Here is a 17,433-nt window from a genome sequence, read left to right as displayed (position 1 = left end):
TTCTCCTAGAAGGTGAGATTTAAGGTGGATCCTAAAAACAGGTAAATTTACAGAGGGGTGCAGGGCCTAAGAATAGAAAACAGTATACAAAAAAATTATATAATTATATAAAACACAAAGACATTTACAGAAATGGGGGTACCCATGTTAAAAAATAAATACCCACATGGCCTTAGATGGGGACAGAAGGGACAAATGAGGATGTGGACAGGCCACACGCTGCAGGTCTCCAATGCTAGCCTAGGGAGTTGGCTCTTAATTGTGTAGGTGGGCCACTCCCCAGGATTTTAAACATAGGAATGACATGCTTACATTCAAGATGACAAAGTCACTGTGGCCCAGATGCCCAGAAACCTGAGGGCAAAGAGCAGCTTTTATTAAGTCCTAGCAGCAAGAATAACAAGTAAGAGGTTCAATTCAACAACAATTGAGAGACTGACTACTGCTTGCTGGGTGCTGAGAAGGCAAAGACAAGATAGTTGAATTAATGCTTCTCTTTACCTGGTAGAGAATGCCAAAAACACAGAGATTCAGGACCTACAAAGCGTCTAGGTATTAGTAAGGAAGACCCCCAACCACCACCTTGTGGTAGCTTATAGAAAGGAAAACAGTATCAGAGGATCCAGAGATCTGAAAATATCACTCAGACTCTATTCCAGAAGATGTTAATGGGATTTTATTTTGTATAAAACATAGAGTACATTATGAGGTTGAACTTTGGGTAAGGAGAGCACCATTATACCTGTCAGTCAGTCAGCAAATAACTAGCAAGGCATCTGCTGTGTTCCATGTACTGATCCAGGCGTGGGGTAGATCAACAGGTTCCTGCTCTAGGAGTTTACAAGTTAGGAGAGAAGGGCAATAAGCACACAAGTAAGAAAATATATACTAAACATGTGGTGCTAAGTGGTGTGAAGGAAAAGAAAGCAGGTCGGTAGATGAAAGAGTGTTGTAAATGATAGGTCAGGGGAAGTCTCTCTGAAGGGGAAACCAGGAGGTAGGAAGTTGGGGAACGATCTTTCCAGGTCAAGGGAAGAGCCCAAATGAGAGTGTACCTGCACATTCTAAGAAGAGCCAGGACACTGGGGACTGGACTCCAGCAAACAGGGGAGAGTGTTAAGGCAGAAGCTTGGGCCCAGTTATGCAGAACCCTGTAGACCAAGTAAGCAAACTAGACTTCATCCAGAATGGAAAGGAACCATTGGTGGGTTGTGGACAAAGAAGTGATACAATTGCAGGCTCCAAGAGGACAGGGATTTGTGACCGTTTTGGGTTGCATTCCTTCCCCCCCACTGCACCCAAACCCATGCCTGGCCCACAACAGATGTTTAGTCAGTGTTTGTTGAATGAATGATTGAATGAGAGATATGACTTACATCTGGGGGTTGCTGTATAGATACTGCAGATGGGTAAAGAAGGCAGATAATCAGGGGAGGACATGATAACTTAGACAGGCAGAATCATGCTGAAAAAGGAGCAGGTGAGAGGTAGTTGACAGATTTGCTATGTGAGAAGGTTCTCAGGAGGGTATTCAGGAACTTGGCCTGAGCATCTGGAAGGGCAGAGTTGCCCCTTCCAGAGATAGAGAGCTCTGTAGGAGAAGTAGGTTTGGGGCGTGAAAATTGGGGACTGTATTTTGCACGTGCTAGTTTTAAGATTATGCGGCATTCAGGGAAGATGCTGGGTTGTTGCTTATGGAAGCTCTGGGAATAAGTCTGGACTGAGGAAGAAAACGTGGGATCATCAGCAAGAAGACCATGTTCAGACCAAGGGAAGGAACATAGAAGAGAAGAGGCCTAAGAGCCAAGCCCTGGAGGAATCCCATCATTTAGAGGTCAGAATCCAGTAGAGGTTAGTGGGAATAAAAATTGAGGGGCTTTCCAAAGGGCCTGAGAAAGAGGATCCAGGAAGGCAAAACCAGGGGAATCTGTGTCCTAAAGAAGCCAGGGGCTCCAGAAAGAGAGAGTGGTCCATGTAGTGAAAGGCCACTGACATCAGCAAGGTTGGAATAGAGAATTATCCCTCACAAGAACAGTGGGGGAAGGGAGAAGTGGCTGAAGTCTGAGCCTGAAGGTGCTCTCAAGAAAGGAGGAAGGAGCAATGAGGCAGGAACGCAAAGGTAGCTTTGAGGGAGCTGGTGATGTTCTCGTTTCAGGCTACAGTGAGGGTACTTGTTTTATTTAGTTTCACAATTTACATATATGTTAAATGCATGATTTGTATAAGCCAAATATTGCACCATAAAAGGTGTCTTTAGAGGCTGAGATGGAGGGAGCAAAGAAAGCTAGTGAGACAACTTTTTTGAGGCATATTCTATAAAAGGGAACAGAAAATCCACTGTGAGGTATGTGGAGCTAGGGAACAAATTTGTAAAGTGTAATATATTTCAGTTCATTGGTATGCCAATAATTTTCTTAATATCATCCCCTTTAAAGCAGGTCCTGTGCCAAGTTGACATTTACAGAGGAGACAATAAGGACAGTGCTGAGGAGGTGGGGGAGGGAAGATGATGCTGGTAAAACCCTCGAAACAAATTTTTTTTCTCAATTTTAAAAAGCTCATTTCTACAAAAATAACTTGTGGTCAAAGTAAAGGAAATAAATTTAATTAATTAGTCTTAAGTTTTGATGGCTAAGAGGAATTATGGATGAAGGTAAAGAAAAAAGGAAGTCCTTAAAAGGATAAACATCTATTGATTGTGTCCTGTTGTCTTTTTAAGTTGGTCTGTGTGTTACAGGAAGGAAATTGCTGAGGAGTTTCCGATGGGGTCCATCAGCTCTGGTAGGACAGTGCCAGAACAAGGTCTTATGTGTTTAATTCTAGTTTCCCCATTCTCCCCACTCCCCTTATTCTGAATCTTTGACTTTTAATAAAGTATAAGACTGGAAATTCAAATAGAATCCCCCTTTTAAAAAAAAAAAAAAAAAAGCAGGGGCATTCATGTAGGTTAAATAGGTGTCAATTTAAGGACAAAGTGATTGAATTACAATCCCTGGCCATGGATGTGAATTTTGATCTTTTTTCCCCCCTTTCTTTCACACAGATGATATTTCCCTGACATCTGTGCAATACAAATATATCTAGAAAGTGTGAAATGAAAAATCTGCTCCACTAAATATATAAAAGGGACTCCGAATGAAGTCTCCATGATAGCATCCGTCATCATGGGCACAGATGGCGAACTTTTCCAGCTCTCCCCTACTCCCCCAATAATGGCTTAAGTTTCATTCTCTGAATACTCCCCAAAATATCACATGCACTAAGCCTGGTAACAGAAGAGCTCGTCTGTATACATCCTTATTTTTCAATCTTCCATGTGCATCAAGCTTTGGATCAATAAATCAGAAAAAGTACAGTCTCTAAAAAGATAATGCACGAAATAATTTTTTAAAATCACTTGTATCTATGGACATCCAGATGATCTGGGAGTTTAGTGGTTTTTGTGAAGTTTTGCCAATAAGTAGTGAGTGGCATTATTGCTATCCTACATGGACGACTTGCCATGTTTCCTATAGTGTTCACATCTTGGAACACAACAGATATTTACCAATACCCCCACATCCACACTTTATGGTAAGGAATATATAAAATCATCAATAAGTTATTTTATTTCAGAAAGCGTTTAAAAGACTTTAAGACACAAATGCATGGTATTTAGGTTTCAAATGGTGGTCTGAAAGTGTGTGAGAATAGATGTATACTCCACAGTCCCCAGAAGACTCAGTCTGTCTCTATCTCATACTTAATTTGGAACAGTAATGCTAACAAATAAACCTCAGAAAGTAGAAATGGTTGAGACAAGTAGGAAGTTTGTAAAATTTGGAACAGTAATGCTAACAAATAAACCTCAGAAAGTAGAAATGGTTGAGACAAGTAGGAAGTTTGTAACTTGCCCTGGGTGGAACAGGGTGAGGTGGATGGCAGTGTAATCCTGGAGTGTTTTATGAATGTAGGGGATGTGGCAGAAGGTTGGAGGGAACTAAAGAAGTCGGAGAGGGCAAAGAGAAACCAAAGAGAAATTGAAAAGAAAAATTATTGGATGCATCACAGGGAACACTTGCTGCAAGAGTCACACAGTAGGGAAATACACTCAATGGTAAGACTAAAAGTGCTTTACTATAGGACTTGAAACCTTGATTATCAAAACCTAAAATTCTAAACATTGTGCACATTTTTGGAAATTCTACACTTTTTCACCAGTGCACTCTTCACTGAAAATGTAAAATATCAAAATCCTCTTTTCTTTGATATAGTAAATTTAGTTTTACAAATAAGAATTACTATAGGTGTCTATAGAAAATAATGTTAACAGAAGGCTCAAAGTGGTCATTAGATAGCCCACAGATGAGCACACATAGCCTCAAGAATTTTGATATGTATTACAGAGTACATAAATTGCAAACTTAAACTATCACTAGTATTTTCACCCTTTAATTGTCTCAATGGACTAATGCAGCAAAAATAATCACAGAATCATGGTGTTAGAAGTGACCCTTGGAATTGCCTGGTTCAACTTCTTCCTACTTCTAAGGAAGAAACTAAATCTCCTAAAGGAAAAGTGACTTGAAGGAAGAAGTCCACATAAAAAAGTACACGAAGTGTTTTTTCTTTTTCCCTGAAAGTCCATGAATATCAGATATGCCCAGGGCTACTTTATAGCAATAGGTATGTATTGAATTTCCTGGTTTCCTAACAGTAACCTGTCCTATTTTTTAGGGTGAAAAATGAAGCAGAGGGAAAGAAGTCAATGTCTGTAAATCACACCTGTTTTAGAAATCTGCCTGTCTGGATCCCCAGTCAAGTTGGGCTGACCAAGGATTGATGGTTGTCTCTGTTCTAACTGCTGGGTCATTTCAGAAGCACAATGTATGGTGGCTAAATGTGAACAAATATGGGTCAGCTAGTGGCCTTTCCTACACTTGTCTCTCATCTTAGCAAGTTCTGGGTGGTAGAATCGAGACTTGGGTACTCAGTCCTTCTGTTTCAGTGCAGGTTTGAGGAGAGAGGACTCAGGTCAAACAAGTTTCCTTTCAAGAAAAAGACAGAACAGAACAGAACAGTGATGAGATAAATTTTGTCAAAATGGACAAACCAGATCATTCAAATGGAAATAAATTACTCAAACATACATTTAAATTATTCTCTATATGGTTTTGATTGTTTGCTCGTTTTAATTACTGAGGAGGTGGAGCCTCTCACAGACACAGTCTGATAGAAGAATTGGATTTGAGTCCTGGCTCACCGGTTCCCTTAAGCATCTTATATAACCTCTCTGATTCCCCCAGCTGACTCACGAAGCAGAGGATTCCCACCTACCTCCTGCCTATACAATTAGGGAGCATTTTTATGACCTGAAATCCATGGAATAAACATTTCTGAGAATATACCATGTACCAGGCGAAGTGCTAGGTGCTGAAAAGATGAGAGATGAATATAACAACATCCATGTCCTGAAGAAGCTTAGACCACATTAAAACAAGGAGGCTGTGGCACATTTACAACTCTGGTAACTGCAATGTAATCAGTGTTACCTTAGCTGTGTGAATGAATAGGCTATGTGAAAACAGGAAAGGAAGTGGTTAATTATGCCTGGCAGGAGCTGTGATTCCAAGATGTTATTTCGATTGTAACTTTTTAAAAAATGAGTGCACAACTGTGGAAAATTGTGTGCTAAGCATGAATCAATGACCAAATACCTCAACCATCCCTAAATTGTAATAATTACTATGAGCACATCAAGACACTTTGACTGTTTAGAACAATCATTGCCTCACTCATTTTTATAACAAGCAACAGTGCTAGCAAGTTTTATGAGCAACACCAAATTATATCAGGGAAAGTCTGATGCTATTGCTAATTACTGCCTAGGATGAAACGGCTATCTAGAGTCTTTCATTAGCAACAAACAAACAAAAATCAATCATTGGCAATAAACTAATTCTTGATTATCCAAGACAAGGTAGTGAATAACTAAATCCACAAATGAGAAAACCTGTTATCCAATTAATTCAACATTGTTTGCTCCCCAGCCCCCAACCAAATCTTTGTGATAGTAGACAAAGAAATGACCTGTTTGAGTTGTTGGATAATTTCATTTATAGGAAAAATGCAGATCAGGGATTTTTAAAATTCTGAGGTGTACAAATAAAGCACACATTCTACAATAAATCCTTGGTTTGCTTATATTGTTTGGACTATGATTGTTTACCTTTCCTGAATTGGGTAACTTTTCTTACCCCCTATCAGTTATCACAGAATGACAGAACTAGAAGGAACCTGAGAATCAGATAGTGCAACTTACTTTATAGATAACAAATGAGACAGAGGTTGGTCTCCTCATGATCACATCTGACCTTTTAATATTTGCTTTATTAATAGTCATCTCTGATGCATAGAAGTTAAACCTTAATATTTTGACATGCCTATCTTTAAAAGCCAGAAGTTTAAGAGGAATCGAGTCAAATGACATTATGTTCACAAATAATAACAGCTGCAGTCTCTCTATACTAATGCGCTGATAGGCTGTTCCAGCCCAGGATGTGGCCTCCCTACCAAGTCAATAATGTCACAATCTGAACAAACTTAGGCAATTTGCCTTCATGAAAAACTACCCCATACAAAAAGAGAACTGTCATCCTACAAAGCAGTCAACTGCATTAGATTGAGATCCTAGTGTGAATTTAGTCAGAATATAGTTTAGCAAATGACATACTATATATAAAGCTCAATTTGCTTCTAGATATAGGAATTAAAATACTGCTACATTCCAGAGGAGGTAGCAAACAGAGGGAACAGGCAACAGGGAATCTGGCCACAATGTATTCCTCTACCAAACAGGCACACACATTCATACTAGGGCAGGCATGTGGACTCTAATCCCTTCTTAGTAGAAAACACACATTTTCAAAATGAATCCCCGATCTAGAATGAATTACCGTAATAGCCACAGCCGGAGCGAGTCCGCTGATGAGAAACGACGATCTGGCCACCTGCTTTGAGACGCCTTGGACCACAACACTGCTGGGGTCTTTAAAGGATGGCCTTTTCAGGTAGGGCATCTACCCTCCTATATCGCGCTTAAATCCCAGGAAAAGAGAAAAGATGCCTCCCTTAATCTTTGAACTATGCTGTTCTTTCTGTATCCATTTCTGCTGAACACAGCATTGTTATCTTTTCAAAGAAAGAAGAAAAACAACAAGGGAGAATTGCACCACTGCAGATCCCAAGAGAAGTAAGCACAAAACTACAGCAACGTCAAATAATATCCGGCAACTAGGAAAATCCCCACATGCTATCTGGTGTCAGCCCAATGCAGACTGAGGCGCGCTGTGCCCGGAATCACAGGAAGTCAGGCATCTCTGCAGCCTGTGTCCCTGCCAGCTACCCCCACGCGCTGAAATTCGGCAAGGAAGAAGTTATGGTGCCCAGCCTCTGTGCAAGACAGAGAACACGCATCCACACTCCAAAAATCAGCCAAGTGACCGGGACATCAGAACAACAGAGCAATCAGAAAGCCCTGGAGCGGAGAATGGAGGGGCCACTTTGTTGGAGCCTTCAAATTTTGGTGCATTGTCACGGCCGGGGAATGTATGGGTAGGAAGCGCACCTCCAGCCAAAAAGGACCGGACGCGTTTCCCGGTACCTCCCTCCCCGCATGTGTGCAGGTCGCAATACGGTAGGCGACATGACTGGCAGCTCCCGCTCAAACTCAGGTGGCAGGCCCAGCTGAGAGGCACAGCCGGCTGGGGACCAGGAGGCGCTGGAGAAGCACCCACAACGCGCATCCTCTCCGCCTGCCACCACCCAGGGGAGCAAGGGCTGGACCTGGCCACGCTGCCCCTGAGCAGAGCACAGACGAGCTTGTGCCGAGACTGTGGGCGCTCTCTGGGCTAACCACGGACATTGCATGGGACACAATTATCCAAAAGCGAATCTAAAGCGAAGCGCAAATCCAGAGCTTTGGTTCACAAGGGGTGGGTGTGGGCTGGGAAGGGGGATTACGTAGGTCTCTCCGCCCCCTCCCCTGACACCTCCTCGCTACTGGGAGGGCGCCGAGGGGCGGGGGAGGCGCTGCGAACCCGCTTGGGGGCTTCTTTGTTTCTTTCCATGCCCCTCAGGAGGGCCCGGTGCGCCTGCTGTAACCAAGTCGGGGTCGACACCCGGGCATCCCAGCCGGGCCCGGGCAGCTGCGCGCCCCAGGCTGACAATTGAACCTCGCGGGAGAAGCGAGAGGGTGGGAAGGAGGGTGGATCCCGGCCCTAGGGAGGGAGGGCGCTGCTAGGGCCTCACGAGCGGCTAGGAAGACGCCCAGAGAAGGGCGGGGGGCAGGGGCGGCAGGCAGAGTCCCCGCAAGGCGCTCGCTTACCTTGGCAGTCCCGGACTGGGCACAGATCATGCTCCCGTCAGGGTGCAGGTTAGAGGCGGGGGGCGCACGTGCCCTGCATAGGCGCCAAACACCAGGGACCTGCTTTGGGGGACCCGGGCGACCGTCAGCTATCGCCGCGCTCTGGCTGCTGGCTGCTCAGAGAGAGCGGCTGTCACCGCCACCGCCAACGCGGAGCGACGCGCGCGGCTCGGTGAGTGTGTGCAAGAGGAGAGGGCCGTCTCGGTCAGAGGCGCACGGTGTAGCAGTTCCAACAACAGCGCCTGATGCGCGGCAACGCAGCACACTTCATCGCTTTATCCTCCCGCCTGCATCCCCTCCCTCCCTGCCTGCTCCTCTGTGGGTACCAGACTCCCGAACCAACCACAAGCCGGGCTCGCTCTCATTAGCGCTGCCCCGCCCTGCAGCCTCCGCGTACCCCCCTCCCCACCCTCGCCGTAAATATATATTGATTCTTGTTACCGCCAGCCCCATCCTTCCAACACCCAGTTTGCGTTCTGGGCATATCCAGGACCCACCACGGCTCACCAGCCCTTTTGTGTATGTGCAGTGTGTTCTGAAAGGATGCGGTACAGACACTCTAGGCAGGTACCTTGTGACAGGTGTTCTCGGCCTCTGTTTTACACACTTTCCTCACCCACCTTATACAGTTATGAACACTCATAGACACATTTCAGGGAAGCCTCTTGTATTTGCACGTCAAGTACACAAAATAAACACTGTTATTACAAATGCAAAGGATGAAAATTACCCCTAGAGTATCTATTGTTGGCAAACCTAGCTTTCAAAACAGGTTTTATATTAAACTCCACAGTGTCCGAATGCTAGAACTGAAGGAAAACAAAGTCTAAGCCCCTGCTTTTACAGTCGACCCGGATGCAAAGAGAAATGAAATGCTGGTTACAGTTGGTTGCTGGCTGCTTCATGTAAATCTGCGTGCATTCGGTTACTCTTTTGGCGTGTATGTGTTCAAATTAAATTCAGAGGTTTTGAGCATGTAATCTCCATAGTCTGTGATTCTAATTGCATTCTTCACAATAACTTATTTCTTTCTTCCCATTCTCCTTCCCAGCATCACCTAGGTAAGCCATTTTTTACATCCTGAATAGTTATCTTCTTTCCCATACCCCAAACCCAGACCTCCTCTAGAATGAACAAAGGGTGACCACTGACTCCCAGACTCCTTACTGAAGACATGAACACAGACCTCTCCAAACCAAGTCTCCCTCCAGCTCCCACCAACCTGATAGGTGGCTTCTCAGTGTATCTCCTTCCACCACCCACCTTTTGGCCTTGATGTCACTCTCACAACTGGGACTTTCCAATCTCAGAAACCTTGGACTTGGCGAGGGCAACCTCACTAGCTGTGCCCCTTTCCCCTTCCAGAATTCCACTGGAAGGGCTCAGTTCTTTCTGGACAGATCCTTCTCTTTGTCTGACAACAATCAGATCTTCCGGTCAGATGAGCTCAAAGCTGATCACTTTTCAAACCTGAGTTAAGGATCTACACAGAATGCTGGGCACACATTTCTTTAGGAGATTTTACACTTGAATTAATATCCATTTCTACATGAAGAAGCCCCTCTGAAAATAGACTTGGTTAGGTTGCAGCAGTAAACACAAGCATCAACCAACTGTGTAATGTTTTTAACCAGACATTTGAAAGAAAAAAAATCTTGCATGAACTAGCATTCATAGTTTCTAAACTAGCATGATAGCACCAAACCAAAATAAAGGAAAATTCTTTACTTCAATTAATTGCCAGGATTTTGTTCACTGCATTGTTTTCAGTGATGCAGCATCAACTTGGCTCAGAGAGAGTCTCTGTGTTCTATCTATCATGGAGATGACTTGACAAGTCAACAACTCTCATAAAAGTTATTGATGTAACAATCCTGAGGTGGGCTTTATTTCCCCTGGGGAGTTTTCTTTCCTTCTTCTTTTTTTTTTTTCTACTGAAGACAAAAGATATTAAACTAGAAGTACACAAAGTTTTGCATAGATAACTCCTTGTAAATCACTTTCTACATGCCTAGTGCATTGGCAACATATGGGTTCATGTGTATATATATATATATATATATATATATATATATATTTTTTTTTTTATTCCTAACAGTCCCAGTTCAGTCAGAGGAAAATAACAAAGGGTTCTGTAATTTTGTTAAGGTCTGGCTTGTGAGAGGCCTCAGATGTGGAGGTAACGGATGTCAGCTGCTCTATCTTAAAGAGAAAAGTTTTGGTGAAAAAAGGAAAAAACTTCCCTTGAATTTTAAAGTCATCCATTTAGTAGTCATATGTATGAAGCTTCTAATATACTCAAAACACTGCTATGAATACAATGAGTCACAATTTCAATGCCTCCAGTACTACTAATCTTAAATAATGCCATAGATGGTGAAGACATTACAAGAAGCATATATGAACACCTGTATTATCATGATGCTGTGTAACCTGTGTGTCTACCTTTTGTAATTCAGGACCCAGGCAGGGGCTAGCCTGCTTGCTCTGCCCAGACCACATGCAGTTAAAAATGAGCAGAGCCCCATCTGCAAGTGACTCCCTACATTGTTTAGAAAACTATGACTTGAACTGATCAGAGGCTTCATCTTCAGGAGCAGAACTTCACCATAATGTCAGAAATGAAAGCCTTTTAACCAAGGGAGGAAAAGGATGGAGCCGTTGAAGCTGTGTTCATGGTATAATGTCTGACAAGATCTCTTCCTGCAGGACCAATTAAAACTGGTTGTACAAGACTGTCCTTTAGATATCTTAGGTGCAGTGGTTTAGAATAACTAGTCAGAGGCTAGGGTATCCAACTTTGGTCAGCTGAGCAGGTGACATAGAGAAAAAAGTTCTTCCTGTAACGACAGAGAGAGGATTTTTAATTTGAGTGTGAGTAAACCTGCATATGGCTACTGAGCGGCAGGGGCTGTCTTGGTAGCCATTAAAACCTTAGGGTAATTTTGGGCTGGGGGGCCTAGCAGAGGCATTTCTTATATAAATTATTCATTTCTTCAACAAATCTTAAATGTGCTAATTTCTGGGGACATAACCTTGAAAAACAGTTTCTGATTTCATGGAGATTAGAGTTGAGGGTATATAAAACTCTAGTTAAATAAACATGCCCTATATATTGATAGAGGCAGTGATAGGTAAAATGGAGAACATAATATCACACAGTACAGAGGCTACAACCCAGACCCAAGTCGGGAGCATGAGGGTGGGAGTCCAAGAGGAGATCTTCTGGTACCTGAATCAAGCTGTAAGGGTTAGCAGGAGTTGGCAGGTGAAAGGAGCATAGGAAGAGTATCCAGATTAATGTGGCAAGATGAGAAGAGAATCAGAGAAGTCTGTAGTGCGGACAAATTTTCTACAAAATTTCAGTATGATTCAAATGTAAATAGTTGCATAGGTATGTGGTGGTAGCTCATTATGGTTTTAGTTTCCACTTTCCTGATGACTAATGATAGTGAGCATCTACTTCTGTGCTTAGTTTGCATCTGTATTATCATTTTTAATGAAAGTTCTGTTCAAAACTTTTGTGTATCTTTAAAGGAGATTTTTACTTTCATATTATTCTTCTAAGGGAGTCCTTTGTATATTCTAGGTATAAAATCTTTGTCATACATGTAATTTCTGAATATTTTCCTCCCTGTCTGTGGCTTGTCTTTATTATTTCAGTTGTTTCTTTCACCAAGCAAATGTTTCTAAGTTTGATGGAATTCAAATTATCAATTTTTTCTTTTATGGATCACACTTTTATTATCTACAAACTCTTAACTAACAAAGATTACACAAAGTTTTGCTTATGTTTTGTCTTACAAGTTTTATAGTTTCACATTTTACACTGGTCCATTTTGAATTATTAACATTTTTTAGGTCTAATGTATGGACCCCACTTTTTAGTTTTTGTTTTTGAATACGGATATCCAATCATTCTAGTACTATTATTGAAAAGTATCCTTTTGTGAATGAATTGTTTTCTTGGCTTTTCAAAAATCAATTGGCCACATTTGTGGGGTTTTCTTTCTGAATTCTTTAATTTGAACCACTGAATAATGTGTTCTTTTTTTTTTTTTTTTTTGCCAGTACTACACTGTATTGATAGTGCAGATTTATACCATCCTGAAATCAGGACTTGTGAGTCCTCCAACTCTATTCTTTCTCAGAATCATTTTGGCTATTTTCATCTCTTCACATTTTCATTTAAATTTTAGAATAAACTTGTCAATATCTACAAAAAATTCTACTGGGATATTTTTTGAGATTATATTAAATTTATAAATCAATTTTGGAAAACTTGACATTTTAACAATCTTCCAATTTCTTAAAATTTTCTAATCGATAAACATATCTCTGCATTTATTTAAATTTTCTTTTATTTTATGAGTAGTTAAACTTTTCAGCATATAAATTTGACACGTTGTTAGATGTATACCTAAGAATTTCATTTTGGGGACCCTGCTATAAAATATATTATTTTTTAAGTTCATATCATATTAAAATGTATCTGCAATTTTCTCCCCAGAACTGGGAATTGAACTCAGAGGTGTTCTATCACTCTAACAGCTCATTTTATTTTTTATTTTGAGACAGGGTCTTGATAAGTTGCCCAGGCTGACCTCAAACTTGTGTTCCATCTACCTCAGTCTCCTGAGCAGTTGGCATTACAAGTGTCAGCCACAGTGTCTGGTTTGGAACTTGTTTTAATCTGGTATGATCATACAGACACACAGACACAGAAAAGACTGTCATCAAAAATAATTTCATACTCCTAGATACCTAGAAACAGGGGTCATGGCATGCCACACAGGGCCACGTGAAGAAGCAGCCAGGCCCATCAGAATACAGAAGGGACCAGGGAGAGCATGACCTGAAGTCTTTATTTTGTTTCCTGTGGGAAGAAATTGATGAAGTTTAGGATTTGACAGTTTGAATAATATCAGTGGCTCTGGATCATAGAATGTCCTCTAGTTGTTCTATACTTGATCCTGGTTCAGCTTAGGTAGGAGAAACACTGGATTGGTATGTAAGCCTTAGATAAAGGAGGTGACTTCAGGTCTGACTAGGAATTGTTTTGGTTTGCATGTAAAGGGAAGGCCCATAGACAAGTTGTTTATTATCTCTAGTAATTATCTAGGCTTAGGAGGAGTAGTGTCTCTCTACAGCTAGTAAGGACCCCAAATGTCAAAGGATTATAAAAAATATGGGAAAGAAGAAATAAGATTAATACACTTGTTAATGTGCTAGAAAAAATGATATATGTGTGCATTTATATCTCGTATCCTCTGCTTTGCTTAACTCACTTCAATATACAAAATTACATTGTGAATGGAGAATCTTTACTTCTTGCTTTTTAATCTGTATGTCTTTTGTTTCTTTAACCTCATCTCACTGGCTGTCCTTTCATTGCCTGCATGTATTTTTATTTTGTTTATTAATTAAATAATTTATTATTGAGTTTCTAATTCATGATAGGCAGTGTCACTGTGATTAACACTTATTCTTAAATAGCATATAAGCTTGTGGTCAAGTTAAATGTAATTACAATACCACGTAGGTGCTTTGAGTTCAAAGTGTGTTGTCCATGGAATGGGAACAACCATGTTAACTGTGGGAAAGCTAGAGAAGCTGCCACTAATGAGTCTTTGAAAAAAAGACCAGAAATTTTATGAATGGCCAAAAGATATCCTAAGAAGATAAAGAATAGCAGACATGAAAAGCAGAACACTGAAGGATTAGAATGTGCTTGGAAAATGGTGAAGAGTTCAATTTGAATGGAGTAAAGTTAGTGAGGTCAGAGATACACTTGGATGGAGAGCTTTGAGATGCCTAGTGATGAGCCAGATACTCCCTGCTCCAGCTTTTAAAGTTATGTCTAAATTATGGAGAATCATAAAGAGTTTAAAGCCAGTAATTAAAGCAAGATTTATTACTTAAATATAGATCAAAGCAAAATAGATGGTGTGATTTCAAATTTGTAATTACTTTAGATTATTAGATATGTTGATAAAAGAAAAGTCAGATTTAGGATGGAAGCCCTCATTCATCTTCCCATCAAAATACTGATGAAAGAATGAAAGACAAAGAAAAGTGGCAGACAGTTATGAACTATGAATGTTTATCAATAATCTATTACACACCAGAAGGATTCTCACAACTCTAATCAAAGTATAATTTAGGCATTGAAACACAGCGAAACAAAATTTATAAGTATTTTGAGAAAAAAATAGATTTTGAAAAGATAATAGAGATTTCACCAAGAAAATTTAAAAAAAAAATTTGCACAAGAGTAAAGTGGGCAAAGGATACTAAAAATTTTGATGGATGTTTTAAAATTCACAATGATTGTTTGAAAAACTCTTAAATAGCCTTGTGAATCGATTAAGCACAAATTAAACTTAGACCATTTTCACTTTAATCACCTTCTGTTATGGTTCAGGTCTGGTTTGCATGTGTCCCCCAAAGTTGATCTGAAATGCAGTTGTTCACATATTTTAAGTATCTTTAAACAGCTCTTGTGATTAAATGTTATGTATCAGTTAGTTATTGCTGTATAACAAACCACTCGAAACTTAGCTGACAAAAATAATAGCCATGTATTTTTTTCCTCATGAGTCTATAAATTGGCTATAAATTGCTGACCTAGGCCAGACTTAGCTGGATTCATTTGTGTAAATAGTTGGCAGGTTTCCTGGGAGCTGGCTGATCTAGGACAACTTCATCTGGGACAACTTGGCTCTGTTCCATGTGGTCACTCATTCTCTAGCAAGCTAGTTTAAACTTTTTTTTTTTTTTATGGCAGTGGGTTGGGCTCAAAAGAAATAGAAAGAGCAAAAATACACAAGACTTTGGAGTTCTGTCACACCACCACTTTCACTATTTTGGCCCAAAGCTCATGATGAACTAGCCTCAATTCAAGGAATGGTATAAGAAACTCAACAGACATAACTGCAAGTTTACAGTGTAAAAGGTATGGATAAAGAGATGGTTGGAGACTTGGGGATGAAAATTGACAATAATGTCGAAAACAAAAAGAGCAAAGAAGACTACACTGGCCAACATCTGGGCAAGTTTGTAACAAGTACACTTGTGATATGAATGTCTGAGAAGTACATTCTTTGATTACATATCGCATGCTCCAAATTCTAGAATCTGGTATAGATCATATGACCTCAAATAAGGTAGAAGAAAACTTTAAGTCCTTCCTTTGCCCCAGATCTATGACTGACTCAGAGGCATTACCCTAAACATACCAGAGGTCATCCTTCCCCTGTGTAAAAAGTCTATCTTCTGAGCTAAGGAAAGTCTTGCAATGTTGCTCTGTTCATTTTGTGTTTGTTTGTTTTTAGTTATTGTTTTTTCTGTGCATTCAATCAGATCAATAACTTAGAAAACAGACATGACAGAGAACAGAAGGACCAGGCAGAGATGTGCTGCTCTCTGGAGTGCTTAGTCATCCACCCTGAAAGCTTTATAAACTAAAGTGGGGCCAGGAGGAGCAGTGAATACTGGATAGAGTAGGAGTGCAGAGTGAAATGATGGCTACTGTTCAGAAACACTGCAAACTGAGGCTCTAACATAGTTAAATAACCTAAACTGTTCAAGGATGTAAGCACCCAACCACAATCTTAAGACTCACCTTACCTATAAGGCACTGAGAAGTAAAGGAGTTTGCACATGTGCCTGACTTTCAGGTTTGTAGCAGAGTGGGAATTCTCTCAAGTCCACACAATGCTCCACTCACCTGATTGCCCCTGAACCTGAATAACTCTGATCATCTGAGGTTTTACAAAACCAATAATCCAAAAACAAAAACAGGAGCTCTGAATGTACACTTCATGAAAGAGAACTTTGTTCTGAGAAATTAAAGAAGATATCATATCTATGAAATAACTTTCTACAGACAAAATATTTTTAAAATTTAGAAAGTATTTCCTGGGTAAGTTAATGAAGTTGACAAAATAAAGAGAAAGGGAAAAAATAGTAAGGCAGAAATGCCAAAAGAAGATAGAAACAACGAAAAAGTAGGAAAATGCCAAATGCAAATACAAATTGAAAATCAAAACTGGAGACTGAAAGGGGGAAAAGACACTATGGAAAATAACATAAAGGACAACCCTGAGAAACCATGAAACTCTAAAAGAAAACAACTATGAGTTGGATGAGACAGTAAATGCAAACTTTTTATAGTGCAGATAAAGGACTTTCAGCCTTGAAACTGTTATCCTTAGAACAAGGGGAGGGAGAGAACCAAAAAGGGAACAAAACAAAAACAAAAAGCTTTGTAGAAGCAAACTTACCCAAGATGATGTAATCTTTAAATATACAAATCTAGAAGATTCTTGGTGCTCAAGAAAAAGGTAAACTTTATATGAATACCAACACTGGAAAAAGTTATATAAGTAACAGGCTAAAATACAGGTAAAAGCAAAGGAACAAAAGATTGACTGCACTAAAGTTCTATTCAGCAACATCAAATACTAAAACAGAATTTGGGAGAGCAAGGTATTCTGCAAATAAAAGTCCTCTATCCTATCAAGTTATTCACATGTAAAAGCACTACAGCATATCTCAAGATAAGTAGGAATTCAGAAGCATACCACTCATGTACATTTCTAAATCACTCTTCTGGAATATATTCAAGACAGCAAGCTAGAAATAAAAATGAAAAACTATAGGACTACAACTGAACCTAGAAACCAGTTAAATATATAGCGTTCACGATGACTTTAGTAAGTAGAGTGTCATGGTTTGAATCTTAAATGTCCTTCAAAGACTCATGTGTTAGAGGTTTGGTCCTCAGCCTGTGGCAGTATTGGGAGGTGGTAGAAACTTTAAGAGATGGGGGGCCTAGTGGAAGGAAGTCAGTTCATTGGGGTGTATCCTTGAAGGGGATGTTGGGACCTCAGCCTCTTTTTGTCTCTCTTTGCTTCCTGGATGGAATGAGGTGAGCAATATCCTCTGTCACACACTCTCTGCCATGATGTACTGCCTCACCACAAGTCCAAAGGCAACAGGGCTGAGTGACTATGGACAGAACTCTC

The 17,433-nt window shown here is 40.4% G+C and overlaps 1 protein-coding gene across 5 annotated transcripts in view; it reads right to left on the bottom strand.

Moving 5' to 3' along the window:
- HECW1 (HECT, C2 and WW domain containing E3 ubiquitin protein ligase 1) overlaps positions 1-9,361 on the bottom strand; it is a 422,686-nt gene extending 413,325 nt beyond the window's left edge. For 2 of the 5 annotated variants that reach the window (XM_079149876.1, XM_079149880.1), the window contains exon 1: positions 6,936-9,361. In XM_079149876.1, the coding sequence (XP_079006002.1) occupies positions 6,936-7,058 (123 nt within the window). In that variant the 5' untranslated portion in view covers positions 7,059-9,361. The remainder of the gene's footprint in view (positions 1-6,935) is intronic. The other 3 variants (XM_079149879.1, XM_079149877.1, XM_079149878.1) reach the window with 2 other exon arrangements.
- Between the last annotated feature and the right edge of the window lie 8,072 nt (positions 9,362-17,433).

The sequence above is a fragment of the Sciurus vulgaris genome (genome assembly GCF_902686455.1).
Source record: "Sciurus vulgaris genome assembly, chromosome: 8".
Taxonomy (NCBI): domain Eukaryota; kingdom Metazoa; phylum Chordata; class Mammalia; order Rodentia; family Sciuridae; genus Sciurus; species Sciurus vulgaris.
Note: the sequence above shows the minus strand (reverse complement) of the source record. Positions and strands in the feature narration are given on the sequence as shown.